At 43.6% G+C, this 24,146-nt stretch overlaps 3 protein-coding genes and 1 non-coding gene across 25 annotated transcripts in view; all 4 read right to left on the bottom strand.

Moving 5' to 3' along the window:
• Positions 1-5,490, bottom strand: part of LOC106852393 (E1A-binding protein p400) — a 46,566-nt gene extending 41,076 nt beyond the window's left edge. For all 10 annotated transcript variants that reach the window (XM_088176046.1, XM_088176047.1, XM_088176049.1 and 7 more), the window contains exons 1-2: positions 5,407-5,490; positions 2,236-3,588 (exon numbers count right to left, since the gene is read on the bottom strand). In XM_088176046.1, coding sequence (XP_088032172.1) covers positions 2,236-3,558 — 1,323 coding nt within the window. In that variant the 5' untranslated portion in view covers positions 3,559-3,588; positions 5,407-5,490. The remainder of the gene's footprint in view (positions 1-2,235; positions 3,589-5,406) is intronic.
• Positions 5,491-5,603: 113 nt separating this feature from the next.
• On the bottom strand, positions 5,604-15,772 carry LOC148221637 (uncharacterized). 12 transcript variants are annotated; one of them, XM_088175845.1, is made up of 12 exons: positions 15,155-15,772; positions 14,128-14,338; positions 12,962-13,182; positions 12,209-12,366; positions 10,544-10,629; positions 9,878-10,014; positions 9,618-9,781; positions 8,437-8,623; positions 7,855-7,966; positions 6,878-7,745; positions 6,276-6,412; positions 5,604-6,188 (listed from the first exon to the last, which is right to left on the bottom strand). In XM_088175845.1, exons 3-8 carry the CDS (start codon positions 13,023-13,025, stop codon positions 8,591-8,593), a joined length of 642 nt encoding a protein of 213 aa, XP_088031971.1. In that variant the 5' UTR covers positions 13,026-13,182; positions 14,128-14,338; positions 15,155-15,772; the 3' UTR covers positions 5,604-6,188; positions 6,276-6,412; positions 6,878-7,745; positions 7,855-7,966; positions 8,437-8,590. The 12 variants fall into 12 exon arrangements, 11 of the variants coding, with proteins under 11 accessions (XP_088031971.1, XP_088031964.1, XP_088031973.1 ...); XM_088175838.1 differs by having other exon boundaries at positions 6,878-6,985; XM_088175847.1 differs by having other exon boundaries at positions 5,604-6,131; positions 6,878-6,985.
• On the bottom strand, positions 9,105-9,243 carry LOC148221638 (small nucleolar RNA SNORA49). The gene has a single exon (XR_015807738.1). It is a non-coding gene; the product is annotated as a small nucleolar RNA SNORA49 (small nucleolar RNA).
• A 1,575-nt stretch (positions 15,773-17,347) lies between the features above and the next one.
• Positions 17,348-22,929, bottom strand: PUS1 (pseudouridine synthase 1). Of its 2 annotated transcripts, none has more exons than XM_088175777.1 (6): positions 22,698-22,929; positions 22,195-22,419; positions 21,207-21,344; positions 20,795-20,897; positions 19,841-20,538; positions 17,348-17,790 (listed from the first exon to the last, which is right to left on the bottom strand). In XM_088175777.1, the coding sequence occupies exons 1-6, from the start codon at positions 22,791-22,793 to the stop codon at positions 17,740-17,742; spliced, it is 1,311 nt and encodes a 436-aa protein (XP_088031903.1). In that variant the 5' UTR covers positions 22,794-22,929; the 3' UTR covers positions 17,348-17,739. The 2 variants fall into 2 exon arrangements, with proteins under 2 accessions (XP_088031903.1, XP_014730478.2); XM_014874992.2 differs by having other exon boundaries at positions 22,786-22,880.
• Between the last annotated feature and the right edge of the window lie 1,217 nt (positions 22,930-24,146).

Raw genomic sequence — 24,146 nt, 5'->3', positions numbered from 1 at the left:
TTTTAGAACCATTGAAAAGTACCTGAAATGGTTGCTGCTGGGATGAAAAAGCAGCAGAAACATTTGGAGGAAGCTGGGTTGCTATAGCGACAGGAGTACCAGTCTGCCCATCCTTTCCTGTCACAACCTTTACCTGAGAGAAATATTTTGGGAAAAAAAAAAAGAAGGGAGAATCATTTTCTTTTTAGAAGTTTTTCTCTTTTTTTAACTGTTCAACACACTCCTTTGGTACTGGTGGCACCTCACTGAAGAGGGGATAATAACTAAACCACCATCAGTACAGCTTGTTTCGAGCACAGCCCATTTTTAGAGTTCTGTCTTACTTTTAATAGCAGAACAGAGCACAGCCTTGACTGTTTATTGTGACTTCTCGCCACTGGAAACGTTTTCTTAAATCCAGTTAACATAAAAGTGTGTTTTAAATTGAATGATTGCTGCTGCTAACGGACAACAAATTAGCATGACAGACAGTTTGAACGTAAGAGAGCTTCAACATTTATTTAAGCAATGAGCACAGCCATCATTCACTCTCCCCTTGAATTCCCAGAGATCAACCTTCCAGGCAAGGGATGAAGCGCGTTGCTTTAGCAGAAAGTGATAAAGAGGGGAAGGGGGAAATAAAACAGAAGACGACAACAAAATACAAAGAAAGAACATACTCAAAAGATGTCTTAATCTTTCAGAAGGATTCATCACTTGAAAACACATAAAGACTTCTGCTGTTGCACTTTGCAAAATTCTCCAGCAGTTACAGGGACAAGCAGCTTCCACAAACAAAAGAGAATCCACCACGAGAAGGCAGCGAAGTACAGCAAATTCTCAACCCGAAACACCGAGGGGTAGAGCCTCAACTCATTTAAAGTGGAGCAGCGCCACTGACTCCAAGGAACCTGTACCGTTTACACCCACTAAAGAGCCCTCAAAGTGTGCAGATGGTAGTTAAAAATACCTGGTTATTTCAGCTGACAAACACGAAACCCAACAAGAACACCTAAACAATTTGACAAAACACAAACCAGGTGAAAAAAAAAATACTGAATATCCATTGTCAATAAATTACAGTAACAGGCTAGCTTTTATGTTACTATATAAAGTAATGATTCCTTCCAAATTGTCAATAACTGTGGTGAGCAGAAATGTATTTTCCTAATCAAGAAATTCAGACAACTATACAATGAATAAATTAAACTTCAGCCATTATTCTGTTAAAATTTCCCACAAATTCCAGCTGAAGGCATGACTGCTAATGATTCATATCTAAGAGTCATCATATTTCAGTGAAGGCACTCATTTCCCAAGGGTATTTAAAGCAACGCGAGGTTCTTTACATAATATTGGTTCTTCTACCAACTGGCACCTTAGATATTTTCACAAATTTTAGAAGCTATTTATGAGTGCCAAGTGGTGCAGGGGCATCAGTTCTATCTACTCTGCTGCAACCACTTGCCATGTTGGCCTGTGGGCAGGCTCTGCACCAGCCCAGTGCTCCAGCACCCACAGATGGGTACAAACATGCAGGGAAAGCTGCACAGTACTTGTTTGTGGCAAGCTTCTTTCAAGTGCTTTGCCATTAATAAACAGTGAATTCAAGCTAGTTAGTAATTTAAACCTTTGCATAAGTAACAAAGTGAGCTTGTCAGTGTCCAGTCTCTAAGTGCTGGTTGTTAATCCTTTAAACAGCAACTCACACACAGAGCTCCAGGGCACACTGAATGATGTAATACATGACTGTGGACCCTTACACATGTTCTCCCTCACTAATTAGATTAATTCACTTTTTTTTGGCTGCAGCAACACTGAACTTCAGTAACATCAGTGATTGGAATGAATCAGGTTAACCTCTTGTAATGCTTTTGCTCATTCTTTTTTTGTTTGTCCAAGTCTAGTTAAGTGAAATTCAAACACTGTGTTGACAGCTTTGTCAATTCGATTCCTAGTCATAACCATTCCGAGAGCTCAGAACTATTTCCACACTTCTACCATCTTTAATTATGTGCAACTATGATAGTTAAAGCTCCCTCTCTATTATTTTAAATCCATAAATCCAATAGCACACTCAAATTGACCCATCGAATCACACTACCCAGCAGAACTGCATTCTCTCATGTCAACTATTTTATGAAAAACTGCCATACTTCATCAAGCAAAAATGATTTTTCGTGTCTCATTCTTTAATACTTCGCTATCCCATTGCTACAACTTCATCTATGATTTTATTCCAACAAAGTTTCTTACCTCATCATTGATGACCTCAGATTGCTCTTCCTCTTCTTCCTCCTCCAGATCCAAGTCATTTTGCCTCAGGTATGCTTGCAGAGGAACACAATGTTTCTTCTTAAAAGCTAAAAAGTCCATCATATTCCCTTGAAGATGTTGCAGGAAAAACAGTTCAATCAAACATTCCTTAAAAGTTTCCCTAAGAATTTCCATCTGCTTGTGGTGATGATCCAAACATAGTTTTCTCATTTGAGCTGTCTCTTGGTTGGCAGGAGGAATCTCCTCCAACTTTTTGGGTTGTTTTTTCACTGCTGTGTTAGCTGTAGGAGTGAGAGGAAGACTCGACAGCCCCTGTGGCACAGTGGCCCGTGAAGGACTTGTGGGAGGAGGAGGTGATGTCATTCCAAACGCACTCGGTCCTCCAACTCCTGCTATCAATCCACCAGAAGTCCTGTCAAATCCAATGGGTCTACTCAGCTGCTGCCCTTGAAGCACTTGCTGCTGCTGTTGCATAAGCTGCCCCTGGATAATATTGCTGATTTGGGGTGGCAAGCTGGTCGTTGTGATGTGGCCAGGGCTAGTCAAAGATTGCATATTTGCCCCGCTGGCCACGGGGCTCTGCGGCCCGAGGTGGTGGATGGTGCCCCCAGACTGCGAGTGAGGCTGCGAAAGCCGGCGCTCCCTCACCGTGGCAGGCGTGCCAGACGACGGCAGCTGCACCTGTGCAGCAGCTCCTTGAGCAATTTGTGCAATTCCCGGTCCTTCCTGGTACACGAAGTGTCCGCCATTGGAAGGGCTCAGGCTGATCTGCCTCACCAGCACGCTGGCATCCACAAAGCCTCTGGTGGGGCTCTGGCTGCACATGCCCAGGCCAGGCCCGGGAGTGCCGGCCCGGACGTTGGGCAGCGCCTGCACCGGTACCGGGTTAGGCTGGGTGGGGCTCTGGGACTGCACTTGCTGAGGCAGCGGAGAGGTGACCTGGATGTACGAGGGGGATCCATGCTCGAAGCGCCTCTGCTGGGGGCTGAACTGAAAGCTCGGAGACGTCGGGTTGGGAAGCGGCAGCGGGGTGAGCGTTATCTGCTGGTTCCCCGAGGCCACCGGGCCCACGTTCTGCAGCGTGATGTTCACGTTCTGCCCGGCCACCGGGCTCCGGCTCATGATAAACTGCTGGATTTGGTAACTGGGCGACTGCGGCGCCGAGGGACTCGCCGAAGGCGCGAAAGAGGCTGCGGGGGACTGGGGTAAATTTGCCTGTTGTTCTTCTCCCTCACTGCCTGTGAAGGACCTGGATCTCTGCAGCTGGCGCTGGGCATTCTGAGGACCATTGCCATGGTGCATCCTCACTGATCTAAGGTTTTACAGTATATTCTAAAGAAATACACAAAAACAGACATTCAGGGAAGGTAAAAACTCTTCTGCAACTAAAACGATTTAGCTACAACTAGAAAGATTACTTTATAGTAAGAACTCTGTTATCTTGGTTTGGCAATTATATAAATGATTTGAATGACCTAAACCTTCAGCACAACAAAATCTCACTTAAATCCCTCATAAATTTCTCTAGCTAATACTGCTATTGAATAGTCCTACAAATGCTTTGTTAGTCTTAGCTAGTGGAATGACTTCAAATAATAAAATAAAAAAAAACAAGCAGGGCTTTTTCCCTTGCTGTGGAACTTCAAGAAACAACGGTCTCCAGTATCAAAGACATCTACTCTTTTTTTGTGTTCATTATTACTAATGTTTCAGTGCTTTTAACTCTTAAAACAAAGTTTTTGTAAACATAATTACGAAAAAGTATAGTCCATTGTTCCAACAGCAACTAAAAATAAGAAAATGGACAGATTGTTCAACTTCATTGTTCTAGATACTGAAGGCCAACTCATCTAAATGCATGTAAAACTACCATATTTGATGCTTAATTTTGCCTTCTCTTTCGTTCAGAACACATAAAGAGATGAAAATTAACCAAATCTGCATTTCATTTTAAATGTTTTTTATTGAGTCAAGCTGCCCAGAAATCCTGGTTTTGTATTTCAATCACAGGCAAACAAAAATTCCAATGACATGCACTGACAGGTAGATTCAGGGCTGGGAGTCACACAGAAATAGCAGCAAGAGAAAATGAAACCTGATGTTTTGGCTTTTTTTCCTTTCAAAATCTCTCTCCTATTTTAAAAGCAACACTTTCATTTTTAGCATTTCAGGCCAAACATACACAAACATGCTGCCACTCCTTCGTGCTCCTAACTCCAAGTTGGTCGCAAGTGGCAACAGGCAGCAGCACACCGGCACGGCAGCACTACTGGGAAGCGCTGGCATGCAGCGGGTGCTGCCGGCTCTCCCGTTCCTCCGCTGCCCAGGCAGGGAGCACAGCACATCACAGCCATCTGCCCAAGCCCTGGGGATGGAGATATTCCTTTCCTTGCCCCGGGAAAGAGGCGGCTGTCCGGGAAGGTGGAGCAAAGCAGCGCTGTCACACACGGCCGAGAACCCGGGGACCTCCCGTGCCGGGGGTGCCGGGGGTACCAGGGGTACCGGGGAGCGCAGCCGGCACAGCGGCTGCTCCGGCCGGGTTCCGCCTCTCCCGCACCGGGGCTCATCCCAGCGGGTCTCGGCTCTCCCACTCCCCGGAGCTCAAATCTGAGCGAGCTCCCTCAGCAGAGCGGGAAGAGGAAAAACCTGCACTCCTTACAGGCCCTTTTCCAAAAGATTTAACAATACTGCAATTCTTCCAGGTATTGTGGTTATTTCACATCGTCGCTACAAGATAATTAAGATTCAAACGATACCACCAGCAACAAGGTCTTATTACTTTAATTACCCGCACCTCACTAACACTTACGGCCCTAGTGAAAACACTTAATTAATTGCAGGCCGATAAGGGAGGTCCCGAAGCAGGGATCGCCTTTTGTGTGCGAGCAGCGCGGCGGGGCCGGCGGGCCGGGGGCGAAGCCCGGCCCCGCCGCTCCGCGGGGACTCCCCCGCCCGGGGCTCCCCCCGCCGGGGCCGCGCTCCCCCGGCCCGGCCCGGTCCGGCCCGGCCCGGCCCGCGTCCCCCGCCCCGCGCCGGGCGGGCCCGTTCCTCAGCGGCCGCCCCCGGTACGGCGGCGGGGCTGCCGGGGGCCGTTAGGGGCGGAGCGGGGCGCGCAGCCGGGCCCGGGCGGGCCCCGCGGGCCGCACTTACCGCGGGCGCCGCGGGTTCCATTCGCTGCGGGCAGGAAGCGCGGGCGGGGGCGCCGCTACCAGCGCCGGCAGGAGACAAACCCCGTCCCGCCGCGCCTGCGCCGCCACCCGCGGGCCGTGCCGCGCCTGCGCCAATGCCGCGCCTGCGCACTCTGCCGAGGCGGCCCGCGGTCCTGTCGCGATAGAAACGGGCTCGGCGACAGGGCAAAAAAATTATATTTATTGTAAGAGAGGCAGGGAAAGGTAAGGACCGAGCAAAGGGTGGTTTCTGTCCACGCAGGGAGCAGGGCTGTTGCTTCTCTTAAGACACGGTGTGAAAATCCACACTTGCAGCTGGCGGGGCTTGTACTGGTCCAGGGAGGTGAGACGGGGAGCGCCTGGAGCTGGGCCAGCCGAGAGAAACAAAGGTGATGAAGGGGCTGGAGCATCTCCCTTACGGGGAAAGGCTGAGCGAGCCGGCGCTGTTGAGCGTCGAGAAGAGGCTGAGAGGGGACCCCATCCATCCCTGTGTGTCAGTGTCTGCAGGGAGGCTCTGCACGGAGCGGCTCTGCTCGCTGGTGCCAGGTAACAGGACAAGAGACAACTGGTACACACTGGTGCTCAGGAACCGGACGCGAGGAAGGACTTCTGGTACATCGAAGCGATACTGAAGCACTTCAGGCTTTTCTTTACATCAGCCCGAGTACAGATTTGATTCTTGACAGTAAACGCCACTTTACCTTAAGGCTAAAGGTTATCACAGAGCCTTTGATAAGAAAAAGGTCCCCGGGAAATACATTCGTGCTTAAGAGAAAACAAAATCGCCAATCAGGCCACCAGTGATTTACTGTTAAATCTGAGAAAAATCATTGACAGTAGAAGTAAACTTACAGAAATATATTTGAGGAACTTCTTTTTCTAGTAGTCATTGTCATCAGCTCAAAGTGATTTACATGGATTTGAATATACTCAGAATTCTGGACTTTAGCACAGGCTTGTCTAACACAAAGATGATGACCACCTACATTCTGGGATAAATACAAAGTGAAGGCTTAGGTACCAAAAATACATAATCAAAAGTGCCCTGTCTCAAAATTAATAGTTACCAATAGTCTTAACTGAAGACAATTCATATCCTACCACTTAAAAGTTAAAACAAACGGCTCCCTCTCTTATTTTTAACTTACTGGTAGTGCAAAATTATACATCCAAGGTCATATTGTCATAGCATTAGGGAAATTCATATTCCTAAATGTATGGAAATGTAATAAATACAACCTATATTAGTCAGACTGTTAGGAGAAAGTATTTACTAACGTTTGCTTGTATACTAAGCTATTCAATATTCTAAAATCTAGTTATGTTTCTGCTTAGTAAATGCTCCTGTAGTACTCTAACAGCAATGAGGAATTAAAAAAAAAAATTAACAACAAAAAAGATCCCAGAAGCCCCCAAGTCCTTATAATGCAAAACAAGTTTCAACTTAAACTCACCTTTCCCTTTGCATCTGCAATGGTTTTAATGTAACGATTTTGGCATTGCTTAGGAGAGTGATTAACATAGTTACAAGAGTTGACCACACCCCTGACATGAGCCAAAACCTTTAAGAAAAAAATGCAAATAATCTGGCAAAGCTTCGGACTCTGCAACAGTTTTACTACACAATACAATTTAGTACAGTGCTAATCACAACCCTCAGGAGAACACTTGACAACTTAAATGTTTCGGAACAGATCTATCAGCAAGCTCAAATTACCTCTGAGTAATTTGAGTGTTTCAGTATTTAAATTTGCACAGAACTGTTTCATGTAAATGGATTGAAAACAAGGTACTTTACAGAAGCCACTTGATTGTTGTGCAGGAAAGTAAATACCAAATTTTTTTAAAGGTTTACATAAAACAGTGGAAATCTCCATACCTAGTCCAGGAAGCCAGCCAGGTGTTCTAACTGAGTAAGAACCATGGTGTTTCCTGAGTCATACAACTCTCAATCTAAATTATTTCTTAGCTCAGACAGTCTTCTTTAAATATTCTAAAACCCTCTTTTCCATACTCAGAGCAAAAAACCTTATGGAAACATGTTTTGAAGTATTCAATAAGATAAAGCATGATATCAAAAACTATTTAGTTATCCTAAAATCAAGTTTAGAAAAGTCAGATTACAGATATATTTGACAACTTTTGCTGCAGATGTTGCTTTTGATTGATTAAAACAGTGTCAATAAAAGGATAACGTTATCATTGGAAGAAGCAAATCTTTATTACTAGATGCTGTTACCTTTTGATTTTCTATATGAGCTGACAGTTCAGGATTTCTACTGAATTTAACTGTGAACACGCATCACTGGTTCCCAAAAAAGCCTAGAAATGAATAAACCACTGTCTTCTCAAAGTTCTGCCTCAGATCTAGTAAAATGCTAATTTTTAATGTATAATTAAATAACTGCTCACATTCCTGATGTTACAGTACCTGAGACAAAAAGTCTGTTGAACAATCCCCTCCCTGAGCAGCCAGTTCTTGAATCACATGTTCAATACTCTTTTTCAACAGCCTCTCTTCAATGGAATTACCACTTTCAAGCCTGTAAAACAAAGAAACCCATTACATTCCTTGTGCTCTCAAGCACATCCTTCCAAGAAAAGAAACAGTCACTTGAGAGAAGCTGTCAAATACATCTTAGAACTACAGAAACAGCATCCCATCACTGGTGGATCTGAAATCCAATTATAATGAAGAATGACATTTTTTTGTTTATCAAGGGCTGAAAACATCCACATTTATTTTGGTTGTCCCAACACAGAAGTCCAGATGGTTTGTTAGATGAAAGTGTGAGGGAAAGACAGGAACAGAAACAGCAGTGTGAAAAGGACATGATTTTCATTTTCCCTCTAGTCTGAAGGGAAGGGGTATGGTATAATCTTTGAAGGGATCTTGAAAAAACAAGTTACTTAAATTAGAAGGGTGACCTTGACCAAAAATCCCAGTTTCTCCCCAGGTCATCTTCTCTCTACTTTTGATTTTAAAATACTGATTTCTTAGCATGAAATTCACCTGTATGTGTGGATATCTCTGCTTCTTGCAATTTTGTCACACCATTTGTGTCCATCAGCAGATCTAAATCAGTGTCATAGAAGACAACAGTAATCACATCTGTGTGACTGACACCTGTGGAAGAAGTGGAGGAAGACAGGATAGCACAGAAGGATCACTTGGCTTGGTTGAAGTTTTTTATGAATTCCTAAAATGGAGAAACAAGCAACCTAATTACAAATTCACATTAATAAAAGATAAATCTCTAAAACTTCTTTTAATGGAGTGAGAAGATTGGAAAAATTGCTTTCTTATTACTTCCCCAACCTACATCAAGCATGCAAACATTTCAAGTTATCTGACTGCTCACATTACTGATCTACACAATTCATAAATAATCTATCTACCGTTAAAGCTATTAATTTATGGTGCAGCCAGACAGATAAAAATCTGAAGATCTATTACAGTAATTACATCATGTCCTATGACTAAGCACACCTGACTGAGTTGTTGTTCCTGTACATGCTCCATCATTTTTCTTGTCTATTGACTAAATCAAATCCCTTCTGTTGTGCTGCCTTGTGTTGCTTTAAGGCAAAGTATTATTTTATGTTTGATACTGCATCTAACAGAAACCATAATGATGCAATTTGGAATTAAAAAAATGAGAAAAACTTCAATATATTGTTAATGTTTGCTCAAGTTGTAGGCCCCAGAGGATACAAAGAATCTTACTGGGGAGGGAAAGGAGCATACTTTCAATTTATCCTCAGGCAATGCCAGGGCACTCTACGAAAAATAAAAGCCCCTGGAGTAAGGCTGAGGAACTGCCAACATAAAAACACCAACTACACTTAAAGTACTAACAATGTAAATAGCTACAGGTAATGAAAGCAAAAGCAATTAATCATATTGCTATTGTGAAAAAAAAAATCTGCATTTGAAGCACAAATTGCTCATAAATGTAGGATAACTAGTGGCATACTCATTGGAAACACCCTAGATGCCTCATCAAATACTAATAAGACTGACATATTTCATATATAATTACACATTTGTGCTACAGCTACATACATAATTTGCTTCAATAAGTAAGGAAATTATGCAAATGAATCTTGCAAATGTATTAGACTCCCCCTTAGCATTTTCCCTCCCACCATGAGCATCTCCTCACTATTAGCTTGAGTAAGAGATCCTCTTACCAGATAATGCCAGCTGTGAGCACCACTCTCACTCACGTGAGGAAACAGAAATTCAGGAAAAGCTCCAGGATGTTGAGCACTGCAATCCTCTGTGTCAAAACCAGCACCTGCTCTCCCTTCTGCTTTCAGCTTCCAAAGGAGGACAGCCAGAGCTCCCAGCTTGCCTGGTTATGAATGAGAACCTGAGGGTTCTGCAGGCCACACTCACAATTAGAGACAGCTCCTGTACATAGGTGTAACCATTGGTGGGTGTTTAATACCTGAATCACGCTGCACCATCTCTGCTCCTTGAGACTGAACTGCAAGAGTTTCATTCCAGGGGTCCATGTGTAAGAATGATTTGCCCCATACAAACGTGGAGGAACAACAGCTACAGCTGGGAACACACACAGGTTCTCTATAAAACAAATCAAAACTTTAGTATACTAATTTTTAACTGCTTGGGCTATTAACCATTCAAAACCAGTAATATTTGCAAAGAAGCAAAAAGCACCTGGTTAAAGGTAATATAAAGTAAATCATGACATGAGGTCTTATGTTGACATCAAGTAAATGCAAAAACACTGAAGAGGAAATTAGCACTATCGATAAAGTTACCAAGAGAAGCTTATTACAACTCCTACTTTTTTTTTGTCAGCATTAATACAACAAATACAAGATATGTCAAAAGAAAGCAGAATTGTTATATAACTAATAAGAGTTGCCATGGTACTATTGAGACTTCCAGATCCTAGCATGATCCAAAATTATACATCTGAGATGCAAATAGGTTCAGTATAGAGGAATATAGCCTGCTAAAAGGACAAAGCAAGGCAGCAAATTTATCATTTAGCATTTTACAGTTGTTCATATAAATACCTGTTTTGGAAGGTAGCACATACCCATCAAATCTGTGCAAAGACTTCATATGGATTTGTCTCAGTTACCTGGTAATAACTTCCTTCAGGGCAATCTGTAGCTGTTCCAGTGTCAGAATGAGTTCCTGCAGTGGATCCTTAGAGCCTCTGAAGTGCTGGAATATGGAAGACAATTTGCAAAGTCAGCCCAGCACCACTTGTTAATCCTGGCAGAACAATGCTGAGAGATTTTTCATTCACGATCCAAGAGCAAGTTTCCAACAGGTCTCTGGCACACGGGGGTTCTGGAACAATGATGCTCATTCCAGAAGTATATTTTGTCCAGGTGTTCCTTTAGTTGTCTTTTTTCCCCTGGGATACCCTTTAAATTCAAAATTCTTTTCTGAATCCATTGTGACCAGATAAAGCTTATGCAAAAAACAAAGTTGAAAAAATAAGGATAATTTAGTTCATGCAGGAGTTCTATTAATGGAGAAGAGAGCAGGAGAAAAGCTGACACTTGTGATACAAGGACAAATGTTAGCTTTGGTATTGCAAAGAAAAATAAATCTGCTTTCCTACTCTATGCCTACCAGCAAAAATATTATTTTTAGTCATTAATCTGAGCTAGAAGAGGTACCCAGCTGAAGAGCATATGGCAGGAGGGATGCTGCTTCTCTCAACACACAGAAGAAACACACCATACTGTAAAATTCAAAAACACCAAATGCTCTGATGCTCCAGTGATCTCTGAAGGATTACATGTAAGGGCATAACAGAACTGCCATATCCTTTAGTCGTCTTTGGAGTCTGGAGACAGCAAGAGAACGCCCCAAAAGATGCTAAAAAGGGTCAAACTTCTTAATGGAGCAAAAGCTTTAACTATGGGTATGGTTTCAAAAACACTGCAGTTGTAAGAGCTGATTTCACAGTAACTGTTTTGTGTACACTATTTCCAGGAAACCAGAGATGTCTAAACAGAAAAAGGAGGGTTTTTTCTGTTTTACATATATACTTCAGCTATCACTTCCAAGTTCTTAATTTCATTAACTGCCAATGCTCTCTTCTGGCAGAACAGCCTATGAACATTAGTGCAGGACATCCTCCATGTCACCTGTCACAGCCAAATGTCACACAAGCTCTCTTGGGCTTCACTAACCATACTCTTCTCAGGCTAATTTATTTTAAAATTTAACTCTACATTGCTCTACAGCAGAATTACATTTGCTCCAAGTTTCAAAACTGAACCCTCCTAACTTCTCTTCTGAGCAAAGAGCAAAAAACAAATAAGCTCAAAATTTAACAGAGCATTTTTTTCTCCCTCTGTCCTTCCCTCCCCCTCTCCCCTTGCCTAAAAAAAAACTTTAAGTGTTTTGCAAGTACACCTGAAAATTAACTAGAAGAAGAAGAGTTAATTATTCTGCTTAGGAAACTACTCCAGAAGTAATTTTCAGTGTTTGATCAAAACCACAAGTGACTTTAAGTCTTGAGTGTGGCCAGAAAGATCAAAACTGAGCTTTCATAAATGAAAAGAACTATTAATCAGTAAGAAGCACTCTGCTTTCCCTCAGAAGACTGAGGGAGATTTAAAGGCATAAAGTCTTTAGCAGTGATCAGTTTGCCAATAAAAGCTAAAAGAAGTAACTAATAATTCTGAATGAACCCTCTCAGCCCTCACAAATATTACTCTTTTTTGTCTGTTACTAAAAAAAAAACAATAAAAAAATACATCAATCATCTGAACACACAACATACCTTATTTGGTTTGAGCTTCACTGGCTCAAGTGTGGGTGGTGAAGGGGAGCAGCAGATCTCTTCAATCAGCTTTCCATTTACCTTCAGTTTTAGCAGCATTTGTGCTTCATAGCAAGTAATTTGGTTTTCCATCCCAATCACATCAAAGAGAGACAAGTCTGCTTGAGTTATAGTAAAAGGGAAAAAAACACAAAGTAAAGAAATACTTTACTACTATTCAGCTGCAGCTAAAAAATGGTAGTAATAATAGCACAGTATCTGAGAATGATGAAAAAGCTCCCAGCTGATGGCAGAATTAAAGTGGAACGTGGAAGAGCCACGTGTCATGTGACTGTGCAGAGAGCAGCTGCTGTTACTTTAAAAGGTTCCAAGAGCCCACACCATGGAAATAGAGCATTAATCTCATGTTACCAGGAGTCACAAACAGGGCAGCACCATCAAATGACAAGCTCTGCAGTTAATTCAATGCTCATAATTAAAACATTTCCCTTTGTAGAACTGGCATTCCAGACCCATCTATTCCCACCTTGACACATTAAAATAAAACCATAAAATTATTCTAGAATTATTATAATTCTATCTAAAAAGCACATTTCTAAAGAAAGAAAATAATTACAATCCCTTTAGGAGTACTGCTTAAAGTTTACAAACAGTGGAGAGACAACCTCAAACTCCTAGATCCTCAGTGATCACATCCTAACCATGAAAATGCTGCCTGCTCTTTTCTGGTTGAAAATATCAAATTCACATTACTCTCTTTGCAGTTAGCATCTTTCATCTTCTTTCTTGAAAAAAAATCAGTTGCCATCCACTGCATTTCTTCCAAAAGATAATCATGGTGTGATTTGTGCTGTGGGGCCTCATGGAGTTTGGGCAGATGTTTCAGAGACCATAAACCTTCTTTCCTTAGTGCTGTTATTCACTGCAGAATTTCATTTTCCTTCAAGTAAGCACAATTAAACTTGTATTTCCTACTGCACAAAACAAAACCAAGAGAAACACTGTAAAAAAATGTTAAAGTGTTACATGGATAATCTATAGAAATGAAAATTCAGTCCTTGGAAACATTCCATGGTGTTTGAAGTTGCACTTTATGAAAAGATAATGAATAATGTATTTTGTGCAGCTTTTTGTAAAGTCTCTGAAGGACTTGGTGAGGCTGCAGTAATATGAGTAATCAGTAGAGAAGCTTGGGATGCAGAGCTACTCAGTCTTGAGAACTTTGTTTTTCCTCCTAAAATACAGTACCCCTAGATCTCATCGGAAGTGCTTGCTGATTCAGTGAGAAAATTCACAGAATTTAAATACTCTGCCAGATGGGAAAAACTCTCTAAGAAGTTCATATAAAAACACATTTACTTTCTGGCATTTTTATTAACACATTGTAAGCATCCTGCAACTGCTGGCAAGTCAGCACAGCAGCACAAATTTTCATTGTCATCCCCCCCCCTTATTTTAAAAAGGTGCATAAAAAATTTAAAATAATAGAGTCTGTTTAATTAAATCTCCTTCTAGGATTTCATTACAAGAACAAATGCTACTTCCCTAGAGAACGTCTGATTCCTTCTTACCCCTTTCCTTTCTTCAAGAAAAGTCATGTATATCTGCAGCACTAATTAAAACCAAAGGAGAGACACAGGTATCCACAGAGCATTCTAAATTTAAATGAACACAAAGTCTTTTTGTAAAGAAAGATTCACAGCCAGCTGAGATATACCACAGCTGTCTGAAGCAAATTATCAGACTTGGCAAAGTCATCTGCAAAAACTACTGGAATTATTTGTTCCTTTCTCCCAGGCTGGAGTGATAAGTTCTGCCATCCACAAAGTCTCCACACAAAACACAAAGGTCAACACTCCCCATACAAGATAATATACTAATGTTGTAAAATATAAATGTTATATAATAAACAAATATACCTGTGAGGGAACTGGAGCTGGGACCACAAGCACATGGATCTTATCCCACCCTGCTGGTTGTACCTGCTGGGGCAGAGCTGGGCTCCTGGTGTGTGCAGCAGGTAAGGAATTAAGCAAACTTGACAAATTTGGTCCATTTTGCCGTTGGTTTTCCTCCTGGCTAATCTGCTGAGCCACTTGAGGGACAGGAGGCATTCCAACTGCAGAGAGACTTTTAAAAAATGCAATTTCAGTAAAAAAAAATAATGAAATGACCAAGAGAACCAAAGAAAGTGGCAATACAGCCTGTTACATAGCTGGTGAAATGAGCTTTCCACCACACCCCAATACACCTGCCTGCCTGGAAGCTCTGAAGGTGTGACTCAATCAGCACGCCAGTCTAGGATGTTCTTACCCACTCCTCAACCCGACAAGATCTTTGCTAACAACACCCTGCAGAGAGTTGACAATTACACAACCCATCTCTGTCAGGGTATCAAATGACCAAAAGGGAAAAATTTCATGCAACAACATTAATTAAGGAAAGCAACAAATTAGGCTCAGAGGGTACAAATTTAAACCCAATGCATGAAAAATGAGATGTGCAGCACTTACTAGGATCTCCAAGATTTTCTCCAGAGGGTTTTTAAAACGTGCAACAATTGGTATTAGATATAATGTTACAATTACAGAAAATCTCATTAAAGCAATTATCTTTAATTACAAAGCTTAAAATTTACACTTAATCTTAAGTCATTAATATAAGCACTAGATGTACCAGCATTATTTTAAAATTTGTTACTTTTTTTTTAATTGCTGTCAGAACTAATTATGAGTCTCTCTGTGAAGTACTATTTTGGAACTGAAATAAAGTTAACCTATTAAAGTATCTCATTATCAATAAAATGGTGCATTGGACTATCAACCACTTCCAAAAGTCTATCCACTCATATCTTAACTTAAATTTTACATTTTTATTTTGCTACAAAATGCTGCAGAATTGCTTCCTGCACAACTGTAAAGGCAGCTGATCTCAATGGTCACTGACCTTTTACCCAAATTAACCACTCGAATTCTTTATCGTCCCAGTAGATTTATCCAGTTAGTTCATCTCTAGCAGCCAAACCTGGAGGTTTCCTGCAGCTCATTCTGAGTCTGGACTATGTTCGTACTTTGAAGAAGATGCAGGATAGTCAAGATTTCGGCTTTCTCCAGCCCAGGGACTCCTGGGCTGCAGTGACGGGAGAGGCCGGTGCTGTCACACGCCCGGGAGATGACGGAAGCTGTTGCAGGAGGGAGCTGCCTGCTATCACTCCTGCCAGTCCCGACCTCCCGTTTCACAAAGCAGCCGGGCGGGATGCTCCGTGCTGTAAAGGACATTCCGGCCCGGTACCTTCGGAACAGAGCAGGCGCTGGCAGAGCCGGGAGCGCGGTGCCCTTGCCCCTCACATCGCTGCGTGCCCCGCTCCCCGCACCGACACGAACCTCCTGCCACCGACGGGTGTCCCCTGTCCCCGTCCGCACTCCCCTGTGCCACCCCCGCACGGCCTGACCCGCTCTGCACACCATATACTGCCCCCGTACTGATCCCGCACAGCCTGACCCGCTCCGCACACCATATACTGCCCCCGTACTGATCCCGCACGGCCTGACCCGTCCCGCACACCCCGACCCTCCCTCCCTGTGCCAGCCCCTGATCCCGGGCCCGCCCCGCGCTCCCCTCACGCCCCGGGCCCGCCGCTCTCCCCCGCAGCGCCCCCTCGCGGCCGCCCCTCGCCCCGCCCCTCCGCCGGCGATACCATTCACCTTCCACGGCGGGGGGAGGCACCCGCGCCAGGCGCTCCCACCCGCACAGGGGGGAGCCGCGACTTATTATTATTACTATTATTATTACTATTGGGGGTTTTTTCTCTCTCCAAATAAATTTTCTCTTTGATTTCAACTGTGGTACATATCACAGTTTTGGGGCTTTTATTATAAGTAGATAGTTGGGTTTTTTTTTCAGATTGAAAGGTATGGAAAAACGCAGCTTTGGATGAAAGATAATGCAGATGGTCAATAGTATGGACCAGCATGGAATGTAAATGAAAATCCAGGAAGACACCCCCTCCAGGGCACTTCTACACACTTGTTCTCATAAAATCGACCATGGCCTCAATAATAAAATAAAAAGCGCTAAAGAAAACCCAGATAAAATGAATATGGGAATCCTTTTTTAAAATTATCCCCAAAAAATCCCCCAAAATCCCCACCAACCCAAAAAAACCCTGCTAAACCAAAACAATTATTTCAGAAGGAACCATAAAATTTAAGGCTCTGGCCAAAATCCACTAAACGTGGGAACAAAGGACTCCTCATCTTCACAAAGTCTCAAAGGCTGGTAAGGCAGGAGGGTGTCATTTCTTCTGCCACCTCCACAGAGAGCTGGAAACAAGAACCAGAAGTTAAACCACTAAAGGGAAAAAGGAGCATGACCTCCAGAGTATGCAATTCCTGAAAACAGAGGAAATTAAAATTGATTCCCAGAGGATGGCAGTGCTCAGACATGTACCTCCCATATTACTGCACACATTCCCTGTTCTGAGGAGCTCAATGGGCTTGAAGAGTTCACAAACCCAGGCCTGATTAAAGCCCAGAGAATTCAGCACCATTTCTTTCACCCATCCAAGTCAATTCAACTCTGGATCCTGTGGAAGGCTCAAGAGGATTTCTGGGCTACACCTCAGGCAGCAAAGGCCCAACTACACCTGGAGATGTGGATTTATATCCTTGAACCTGCCCAAGCATGAAGGCAGTGCTGGGAGGATGGCACCTCCCACAGAAAAGGTCTCATCTTGGAATGTATGGGTCAGTCCACATTCCAAACTGAACCCCTCTCACTGAGTAAGGAATCATTTCTTTTAGACATGCAAAGCTCTAGAAAACACAGAAATTTGTTTCAAAACCAAAAGAGTTCACAGCAGTCAGCATGATAATGAGTTCCTAACCCATAGTTTCTAAATCACAGCGTATTCTGAGTTGGAAAGGACCCACAAGGATCATCAAGTCCAACACTTAAGTGAATGGCCCATAAAGGGACTGAATCCACAACCTTGGCATTTTTAGCACCACACTGTAACTGAGTTAATTTCAGGGTCATGCCAGTTATTCCATAGGAAAACCATGGATGACATGAAAACTAAAAGCTTAGAGATTCAGTTTAAGTAAAGGTAAGTTAATCAAAAGCTCATGAAGTCGTAACTTCATAATAAAAAAAGAGTATATTAAAATTATTTTCCCCATCTTTATGTAGAGATTATACATATTTAAAATACTATTTTCCAAGTAAACATAATAAAAACATTATTCAAATAGCAATTAAGATATCCTGCATTTCAAGATTTTTTTAGGAAGCTGCTTTCCCACTACACTGTTTTCAAGTATATCAGTCAGGTGAATCGGTCAGTGATCTGAAACACTTCTGTTTTTTCTGCTGCACTGTCTTCCCCACCCAGTTTCTCCTGGGCATCCAGTTCTCGTTCTGCAAGCACACAAACTCCTGTTTCACTGGACTCTTGAATTTAGAAAGGCCACCTTTTTATAGGCAAAGGGAACTGCAAGCAGCAAGGGTCCCACATCCAGCCACTTGCTGGCTCAGTCAGAATCATCACCACAACCATCGCTGGCTTCGACATCGCTGCTCTTCTGCAAAGCAAAACACAAAATGGTTTCAGTGTTGCATTTACATCCACAGACTGACCTAAATCAAAAAATACTGACTTTAAACTTCTCCACAAGTATAAGAAAATAGTCCTGGATCCCAACTTCATGGTTAGACCCATCTATTGTAGTAAACATCTGTGGTAGTAAAGATGCTTCTTGTAACAAAAAATGTACTTTGGATTACAATTACCAGCAGAGGAAATTTCTTCTCACTTACATTCACAACTCCCTAATTACAATCTGCAGTATGTGGGAAACATAGAAGTGGGATAGTAAGATGAAATGCTGATATTTAAAATAAATGCAGGTGAGACAAGTTAAGTGTTTTTTTATGCAAGTCCCTCAAAAGCTAAGCTTGTTACATTGACTAAAGATTTGAGAATTTTGTCTGCTATATAGAATTTATGTCCAACCTATACTGCAGATAAGCCAGGGCTCACTAATACTTGTTTAAAAGTGAAGTCAGTTGCACAAAGTAGTACTAAGGAAAAATTACAAATGTTAGAAACTTAAAAGGAGGCTGAAGTCAGAGTTCTTCTCTGGGAGCCACTCAAGGCAATATGGTGCAATTAATTTGGGGGTTTATGTATTTTTTTGAAGCAAGTGTTTAAACTGATATGACTGATATCAAAGTATTTTTATAAAGAGAAACTAGCATAGTATATATATCTATAGACTAGATGTCTGTAGTTCCTCTTTTTTCCCCCTCACCACCGCTTGTTGAAAACACTGAATCCCACAAATTTAACACTGGCAATTTAATATCCTACTACAAAACAAATTCCAAGACACTCACACAGCTTACTTCATACCAGCAAGCACAGCTCACTGAGGTGCAAACAGCCTGCAAAACCTCAGCAGAGTCTGTCATATCATGCCTTATTTATCCTTCCCAGACAGCTTGTGCTAACTGTGGTGCCAAACCCAAACTTGGTCGGGTCCATCTGCAGGGAGCAGAACCTGCCTCCTTCCAGGAATGCACCAAAAATTGAGAACCTGGCAGCACCAGGTCCTGCCAACATCACCAGGTAAAGGACTCTGTGCCACACGGTCTCTTTGGGTCCCATTTTAAAAACTACCGTGGCTTTTGCCGTGACCTCCTGTCACAAACACCCCTCTCACATATCCAGAATCCAAAAAAAAAATTACCACAAGTACAAAAATAACCCTGAGAAACTTATGGTATTTTGCTTGTGCTATTCAACAAAGCTGTAAGTCTTATACTGTGTGATGAAACTCTCTCTTGAACTCAAGCAAAAAATGGCAGACATAATTAAACCAAACATTCTCCATTTGCTACACAAAATAAAGCTAATTTTAAGGATTCTGTTAAACGAAAAAAGGCCATTATTTTCTTCACAGTTGCACTATATAGAAGTTTTAGCCCTGCCCATCATTCATCCTTCAAGGACTTGCCAGCCTTTAACTGAAATTTCCTTTTTGGCAAAAATGTATTCTACACCTTTGTTGTATTGCACCTTATAGCTCACAGGAGTTCCTGTTGACACAAATCCAATTCCACAATATCCCAGTTACTCAGAAGTTGTTCTGATGGCCTATTTTGAGCTCATGACAGATTAATTTAAACGAGCTGGTCCTAAATTTCCCTGATCCCAAACCTTATCTGGTAACAAAATGAGAATTAGCCCAAAATCAGAGAATACAAAAAGCCAGCAAGTATTTAAAGCAAAATTATCAGCCTGAAACCTAGACTCCCCAACACTTTCAAGAGCAAAGTCTGGCAATGTGTCTGTAATTTCTGCTGCCAGTTTATGATTACACAAATTGCTTGTGCTTAAAGCTTTCCTTCCTCCCTCCTCAACTATTCCCTGTAAAACCCTGCAAAAACAATGCTTTGTACAGTTCATTCCACTATCATCAAGTGCACAAAGACAGAAAAAGATTATACACATTTCATACTCCAGATGACTGTCATTTCCACGGCATTTCATGGAAAATAAAAATGTTACAAAAGGAAGAGATGTTTCAACTTGACAGCTTCCATTTGTAAAATAATGGCTTCAGTCATTACCTTTGAATTTTTGTTGTTAGTTTGCATCTCAACAGCAGTCGAGTTGAAGTCATGAATGGGGAGGGTATTTAGCCAGTTTGCCATGGATTTCTCCTCCCTTTCTGTGTTGATAATGGTAGGATAGATGTACTGCTCTTTGAAAACAGCAATCTTCTCCTCCTCCTCTGTCCACTCCAGTGGCTCATGCAGCCCATCATTCCCAAAACGCCTGTTGTATTTTTCAAAGTGTACTTTCTCCAAAACCAGCCCAAGTCCTGGGGCTTTGGGGACATCGACCTTCTCCTCTCCCCAGCTGAGTTCCATGATGGACTCAGCAGCATAACCTTTCACAATTGCTATCACCAGCCCAATCATCTTCCTGATCTGGTGCATCATGAAACTCTGACCTTTCACTTTGATCACTGCAAATTCCATGTTTTCCCTGACAAAGGGCTCTCCACAATACATCTCCATGATGTACCGCTTGGCACTGGGGTCCCTGGGGCCCTTCTGTGACGTGAAGTTGTGGAAGTTGTGTGTCCCTTTGTAGCAGGCCAGCAATTTATTGACCCTTTCAAGGGTCTCTCTGTCCAGCCGAAAAAGCTCTTCCTGCACTTCATGGTCCTTGTGGGCAAAGGCAAACGTTGGCAGCATGTAAGAATAGGTTCTGGCATCACATTTGTTCTTGGAGTTGAAGCCCCCGGTGACTCTCTTCAGGCCTGGATTTAAAAGTGACATCAGGTTTTTGAATCAGGTTACAGACTGATTGTGATCTCACTACTACCAAAAACAATAGTTTTTAAACAAAATGCAAACAAAAATAGATTTGTTCTAAAGAACCCCAATTTTAAGCTAATAGAAGTGTGTTAAAACTAAACCTGTTATAAGTAAAAATATAATGGAAAGGCAGGGAGACCTTCTGCAAGAGAAGGCTTTTCCTGAAAATATTTTCTCTGCCCATTTCAGTGTTCTTACCCAGAATTCTGATGTGAGAAGGAAGATGATTATTGATCTTTTCTAATATGTCATCTATTAGTCTGACCTTCAGTGACACAATCTGTCCAGCTGCAGACACACCCTGTAAAAACCATAAAATTAGGTCACATAATAATGATAACAATAATAAATAAGTCACATAATAAAATAATAAAAATAGCCCACATAATCATGTATTTTGGAAGCTCTAGGACAGCACTTGCAGAATTGAAGTGGCAGAATAACAAGTTTATTTGCTTGTATTTTAGTGAAAAAAGGAGAAGTTTCAAGCAACATTCACTGTGAATTGCACAGTGAGGATCTCCCTCTGCACAATGCTTTACCAGTCCATCCCAGCAGCAGAGGTGTGCAAACCCCAGAGTTCAGGAGAGCACAGGCCTGCCCAACTCACCTTATCTGTTCGAGCACACCGCTGGAAAGACATCTTCTTCATATCTTCCCCGTGGTTTTTTGGGATGCATCCGGACTGAACAAGGGCAGAGACCAGGTCATCTTCAATTGTCTTGAACTGTGAAGATCCCACGTTTCTCTAAGAGGCCATACGTAGCAAAAATGAGAAACAGAACAAATTGCAATAACCGAATAAATAAAGATGGAATTTTCATTAATCAAACGTTGTTAAATTCTTTTAAAGTCTTCCCTTCACAGCCTTAGGAGCCATTCTCTAGCAAACCTAACTGTATTTTGCCAGAGAGTGTTAATAGAACATCATTCTGGTTTAGCTGTTACTGCAGTGGCAAGTAAGGGCTCATTTCTAATTACACTGTGCAGCACTTCTGGAGGTTTTTGATTATTCCTTCAACTGCATGAAACAGTACCAATACTGTCCCAGTGCCTGCAAGTTAACAGCTGCTGCTCCAAACCCAGCCTCTGCAAATTTTTCTTCTAGAAATTAGGTTGGGTTCTTTTGCTCAGTTCACCTGATGTGCCTGTAAGCATGAGGTTTACTGCTGCTGACAAAAACCTCCTTTGTTGTATAAGCAGGAAAGGCTCCCTTCCCCGTCTGTGTGCAAGATTGTCAGGTTAAGCCCTGGAGCTTCTGAAGTATTCTTTAAGTGCATGGAGCCTGCAGTACGTGGAGAGGAGCAGCAGATGGAGCAGGATCACCCTCTCGCTGCCAGCTCCGTGCCACAGACCACCCTGCACAGGCAGATCTGGTGCTATGACAAAGCACTGTCCCTAGAATCATCACAGATGCACCACTGCCTTTCTAAAATTAAATTGCCACCAAGCCATTCGAACCCATTCATACACTGTTCCTGTCTTGGTTTTTCACACTGCAAATGCTCAACTGTTTCCCTACCCAGGCATTCTGACAAAACCTAACAGACTCCGAAACAAAAAATAAGCTGGAGATGCTGCTTTCCCAAATCACATACTTGCATGCCATGGTAGCCTTTCCCTGAATATGCCATCAACAGCACAATCTTTCTTTTGGGCGACTTCTTATTCTGATCCTCTGCATCTTCTTCGTCCGCATCGCTCTTCAACCTTTTGTTTTGATGCCCGTTTTCCTCCAGCCTTTGAATCACCTCGCTGCTGCTGTTGAGTCTCTTTGGCTGGCTGGCAACCGCTGCTATCAAATCCTCAGCCATTGTAAGAACCTGCGGGGGAAACAACCGCAGATGGGTCGAGCATGAATGGCACGAAACTCGAGCAGAAAGCGACAGCTCCATCCCCGGGGCCGCAGGAGGGGACAGCACATAAACAAGTCAGAGGCAGGAATGGGGACAGGGGTGTTCGCCCTAGGCCGTGTCAGCACTCCCTGGAGGAGGCAGGCAGGGCCTGCGCTGCCAGGACACCCGGCAGGGCGAGTGGCGATGGGCCCAGCCGGCCTGACCCGTCCCCGGAGCGGGGCGGAGCAGGGCCCGGCGGTACCCACGCTGCGCTGCCGCCGCCACGGCCCGGGGCACGCCGCGCTCCCCGGGGAGGAGGAGGAGAGGCCGCAGCTCACGACCCGGAGTCCCCACCGCAGCATCGTCCCCGGGGTCACCGGGCGGGAGAGGCCGCGCCCGCCGCCCTCAGCTCCGCGCCCGCCGCCGCCGCCACCACTTACGCGGGCGCTGCGCAGCGACGGCGCCGCGCGGGACGCACACGTGCGCGGTACGGCGGCCGCGCGGGGACACGCGGGGAGCGCGAAGGCGCCGTGAGGGCAGCGCCGTGAGGGCAGCGGGGCGGGCTGAGGGAAGCGCTGGGCGTACAGTGAACCCAGCCCTTCCCGGATCTGCCTGGGAATGGGAAAAGGGATGGCGAGTAGAGCCAGCTCTGCTCCGGGGTTCCCAGCCCGGAGAGCCCGCCCTGCTCCAGTGCTGGCGGTGACCAGGGTGAGGGTATTGCCCTTCTCAGCCCCACCTCCCGCACACGCCAACACGCCCCAAAAATGTCATACTGTTAAATCGCGGAAAAGCAGGGGGAAAGGCAAACTAAAGTCCCGGCGGTACGCGGTGGCTGTGTAAGTAAAGCAGCCCAATTTTCCTTATCCATGCAGTCCCAGTGAGGCGAGGACAAGGTGAGGGAATGGCTCACAAGGCACACAGGTCTGCAGTAAAAGCTCACAGTTCCCGTCCCAGAGGGATGTCACACTGGTCCCCTTCTCCACACAGCTTATCTTTGTGCCAGTGTCAAGCATGGGCACGCCTGACTCCCCTTCCCCTCAGATTTTCCTCCAGCCAGCTTGCTCAGGCAATCCTTGAGGTCATATTTTGTGCAGCAAGTTTTATCTGCAGTGATGCACTTCATGGGGAAGCTGAGCACAACAGGAGCCCTTACCAGGCCACAGCATGTACGTCCCAAAAAGCCAAATGCATCTGGAATAGTTCTTTGCTCCTGTGCTCTGTAGGACGGAGCTACCCAGTGGAGACATGGGCTCCCTGTCACGATGTGAGATTCTAGGAGATTTATCCATTTATCCGTTCAGATGGAACAAGGAAAGGTTGGCACTTCCAAGTGGGCCAGATTATCACAGGCCTGTTATTTCAGCTAATAAGGGGAAGAAATGCAGCATGTCCTTTTTCGAAGTGACACTTTAGAGTTATTTCAGGAGTGGAATGGAGCAAAGGGAAGATTTATCATAGGGTCCCAGCTGCACTTTGCTTAGAGAAGTGATAAAAGAGGGCCCGTCGTAGTGCAGTGCTGCTGCCAAGGGAAACAGGAATACAAATTTCTCTATCACTGCTACCAGGGTGTCTGAATCTTTTTTTGCCTCATTTCCTTAGGAAGTGGAGCTTATGCAATTGGCCTGTCTGTCCGCCACATCCCTTCCTCCTCCTTCCCTGCCTTGATTTCTGAGTTTTGCTCATTTCAGTAAATGTCAGAGAGAGAGAAGAAGGTG

This window comes from Sturnus vulgaris, chromosome 19, assembly GCF_052056855.1.
Source record: "Sturnus vulgaris isolate bStuVul1 chromosome 19, bStuVul1.hap1, whole genome shotgun sequence".
NCBI classification, from domain to species: domain Eukaryota; kingdom Metazoa; phylum Chordata; class Aves; order Passeriformes; family Sturnidae; genus Sturnus; species Sturnus vulgaris.
Note: the sequence above shows the minus strand (reverse complement) of the source record. Positions and strands in the feature narration are given on the sequence as shown.

Coding starts and splice junctions, on each gene's coding strand:
- LOC148221637 (XM_088175845.1), bottom strand. CDS start 13,025: ATGCAGTGGATGGCAACTGATTTTTTTTCAAGAAAGAAGATGAAAGAT. Junction 12,367..12,961: donor AGATGCTAACTGCAAAGAGA/GTAATGTGAATT, acceptor TAACTCAAGCAG/ACTTGTCTCTCTTTGATGTG. Junction 10,630..12,208: donor TGAAGCTCAAACCAAATAAG/GTATGTTGTGTG, acceptor TCCATATTCCAG/CACTTCAGAGGCTCTAAGGA.
- PUS1 (XM_088175777.1), bottom strand. CDS start 22,793: ATGCTGCGGTGGGGACTCCGGGTCGTGAGCTGCGGCCTCTCCTCCTCC. Junction 20,898..21,206: donor GGTGTGCTCGAACAGATAAG/GTGAGTTGGGCA, acceptor TGGTTTTTACAG/GGTGTGTCTGCAGCTGGACA. Junction 17,791..19,840: donor CTAACAACAAAAATTCAAAG/GTAATGACTGAA, acceptor TTTGCTTTGCAG/AAGAGCAGCGATGTCGAAGC.